The sequence below is a fragment of the Babylonia areolata genome, chromosome 18, assembly GCF_041734735.1.
Source record: "Babylonia areolata isolate BAREFJ2019XMU chromosome 18, ASM4173473v1, whole genome shotgun sequence".
NCBI classification, from domain to species: domain Eukaryota; kingdom Metazoa; phylum Mollusca; class Gastropoda; order Neogastropoda; family Buccinidae; genus Babylonia; species Babylonia areolata.
The window spans coordinates 30,237,101-30,239,600 of record NC_134893.1 but is presented as its reverse complement, the minus strand read 5'-3'; the positions used below and the strand labels follow the sequence as shown (position 1 = coordinate 30,239,600).

Sequence of the window (2,500 nt, the reverse complement as noted above, 5' to 3'; positions counted from 1 at the left end):
TATCACAACAGTTTTCTCTGTGTGAAATTCGGGGCTGCTCTCCCCAGGGAGAGCGCGTCGCTACACTACAGCGCCACCCATTTTTTCTTTTCCTGCGTGCTGTTTTATTTGTTTTTTCTATCGAAAATATCTCAGTTTGGCAAATATCTCAGTTTCAGTTTCTCAAGGAAGCGTCGCTGCGTTGGGGCAAATCCATAATCATACGCTGCACCACATCTACTAGGCATACGCCTGGCGGCAGCAGCATACCCCAGCATGCTTTGTCAGGCCTTGAGTGCATGCTTATATATTTGTGTACCTATCAGAGTGCATTTCTTTTTGCATATTATTTTGCCAGAGGACAACACTCTCGTTGCCATGGGTTCTTATTCAGTGCGCCAAGTGCGTGCTGCACACTGGACCTCGGTTTATCGTCTCATCTGAAAGACCAAACGCTCAGTTTGATTTTCCACTCAAACCTGGGAGAAAAAGCGAGAGTGGGATTCGAACCCAGACCCTCACGGAGTCTCTGTATTGGCAGCCGAGCGTCTTAGCCATTCTACCACCTTATTATCTCAATGATAATAATGTGCTCTGGACGCTAGTCATTCTTCCCCAACGCAGCCCTCTTTGCCGAGAGGAAGGGGTGTATAACTTGAGCAAAACACTCTCTCACTATAATGAAATTCTAGCCCTATTCGTCGGGTCAGCAGTGGCCTCCTCTGCTGTTTTGATGGACATAGTAGGACACGTGTGTGTGCGTGTGCGTGTGCGTGCGCGTGCGCGTGCGTGCGTGCGTGTATGTGTGTGTGTGTGTGTGTGTGTGTGTGTGTGTGTGTGACTGGAGCCTGTCTGAATGACACAAGAAACGAACGATGATCGTGCAAAGACAGATGTCAACTGATTCTGCCCAGGCAGGAAGCCAGTTATGCGAATGTTTTAAAAGTAAAGTGCTAAAGCACTCAGAGTTTGGTGTCTGACCGAAAATAGTCACTAGATAGGTAAAACTGCTACCACTACACTGCCAAGAGTAATAGTGATATTACGGATACAAATGATGATAGAAATAATGATAGAAATAATCATCATCTCATCATCATCATTCTCGTCATCGTCGTCGTTCTCGTCACCACCACCACCACCACCACCATCATCATCATCGTCGTCGTCGTCACGTAAAACAATAACATAAATACACCATAAATCATCTACGATTGAAAGAAGAAGAAGAAGACGAAGAAGACGAAGACGAAGACGAAGAAGAAGAAGAAGAAGAAGAAGAAGAAGAAGAAGAAGAAGAAGAAGAAGAAGATAATCAAGAACAGCAATCGACAAAGACAACAGTAACAGCAACACCAGCAACATCATCATCATCACCTGCGGGTGCACAATGGCGGCCAGCAGGAAGATGGAGACGACAGAGAGAACGAAGATGGTGGTGATGGAGCAGAAGCCGAACTCCCCGGCCTGTTTCAGCAGACCCACCATCACCAGCATCATCAGCAGACTGTAGACGATGGACAGGATGGCCCCGTACAACAGCTGGTGACAACCAACAGAAACACACACAACAGTGACGTGATTGTGGTCAATGAAGGGGAACAGTGTGGGTAGTTTGTGTTTTCGATAAACAACAGCTGCTACAATTTTGTTGTTGTTGAGAAAGTGTGATTCCGATATATGCAGGAGAAACCTCCTACCAATAACGACAACAAAAACAACAGGAACAACAAGAAAACACACCAACCAACCAACCACCACCACCAACACCATCATCAACCATCAACTACCATCACAACTACCACCACAACCACCGCCACCAACCACCACCACCTCCACCAGCCAACCACCACCAGCAGCAACAACAACAAAACACCAACAACAACACACCAACCACCACCAGCACCACCACCACCAGGAGCCCCAACAACACTCACCTGTGTCTGGGTCTTGGCCACGAAGCAGAGGAGGACGAAGACGGCGACAGGGATGAGGTTGAGGAGGAGGGAGGCAAAGAGCGGGATGTCGGGGAAGGCGGCAGTGAGAGCCCCCACCACCAGCAGGAAGATGGTGCCTGGCGTCAGGATGGTGGACGCCATCAGTGCACCCTGTCAGCAAACAGTTTCAGTTTCAGTTTCAGTCTCTCAAAGAGGCGTCAGTGCGTTCCGCTCGGACAGATCCACACGCCGCTACACCACATCCTGGCAGATGCCTGACCAGCAGCGTGGCATGAACCAACGCGCTTGAGTGCGTGCATATATATCGGTGTACCTATCAGAGTGGGTTTCTTCTACAGAATTTTGCCAGAGCCCAACATTCTCCTTGCCATGGGATCTTTTTCAGTGCGCAAAGTGTGTGCTGCACATGTGACCTCGATTTATCGTCTCATCCGAACGACCATACGCTCAGATCGATTTTTCTGTCAAACTTGTGAGAAATGTCGAGAGCGGGATTAGAACCCAGACCCTCGCGGACTCTGTAATGGTAGATGATCGTCTTAACCATCCTGCCACCTTCCCCC

General features: G+C 48.6%; 1 protein-coding gene across 3 annotated transcripts in view; it reads right to left on the bottom strand.

Moving 5' to 3' along the window:
* Positions 1-2,500, bottom strand: part of LOC143292643 (chitin synthase chs-1-like) — a 69,295-nt gene that overhangs the window by 13,434 nt on the left and 53,361 nt on the right. For all 3 annotated transcript variants that reach the window (XM_076603130.1, XM_076603132.1, XM_076603131.1), the window contains exons 14-15: positions 1,917-2,087; positions 1,357-1,521 (exon numbers count right to left, since the gene is read on the bottom strand). In XM_076603130.1, coding sequence (XP_076459245.1) covers positions 1,357-1,521; positions 1,917-2,087 — 336 coding nt within the window. The remainder of the gene's footprint in view (positions 1-1,356; positions 1,522-1,916; positions 2,088-2,500) is intronic.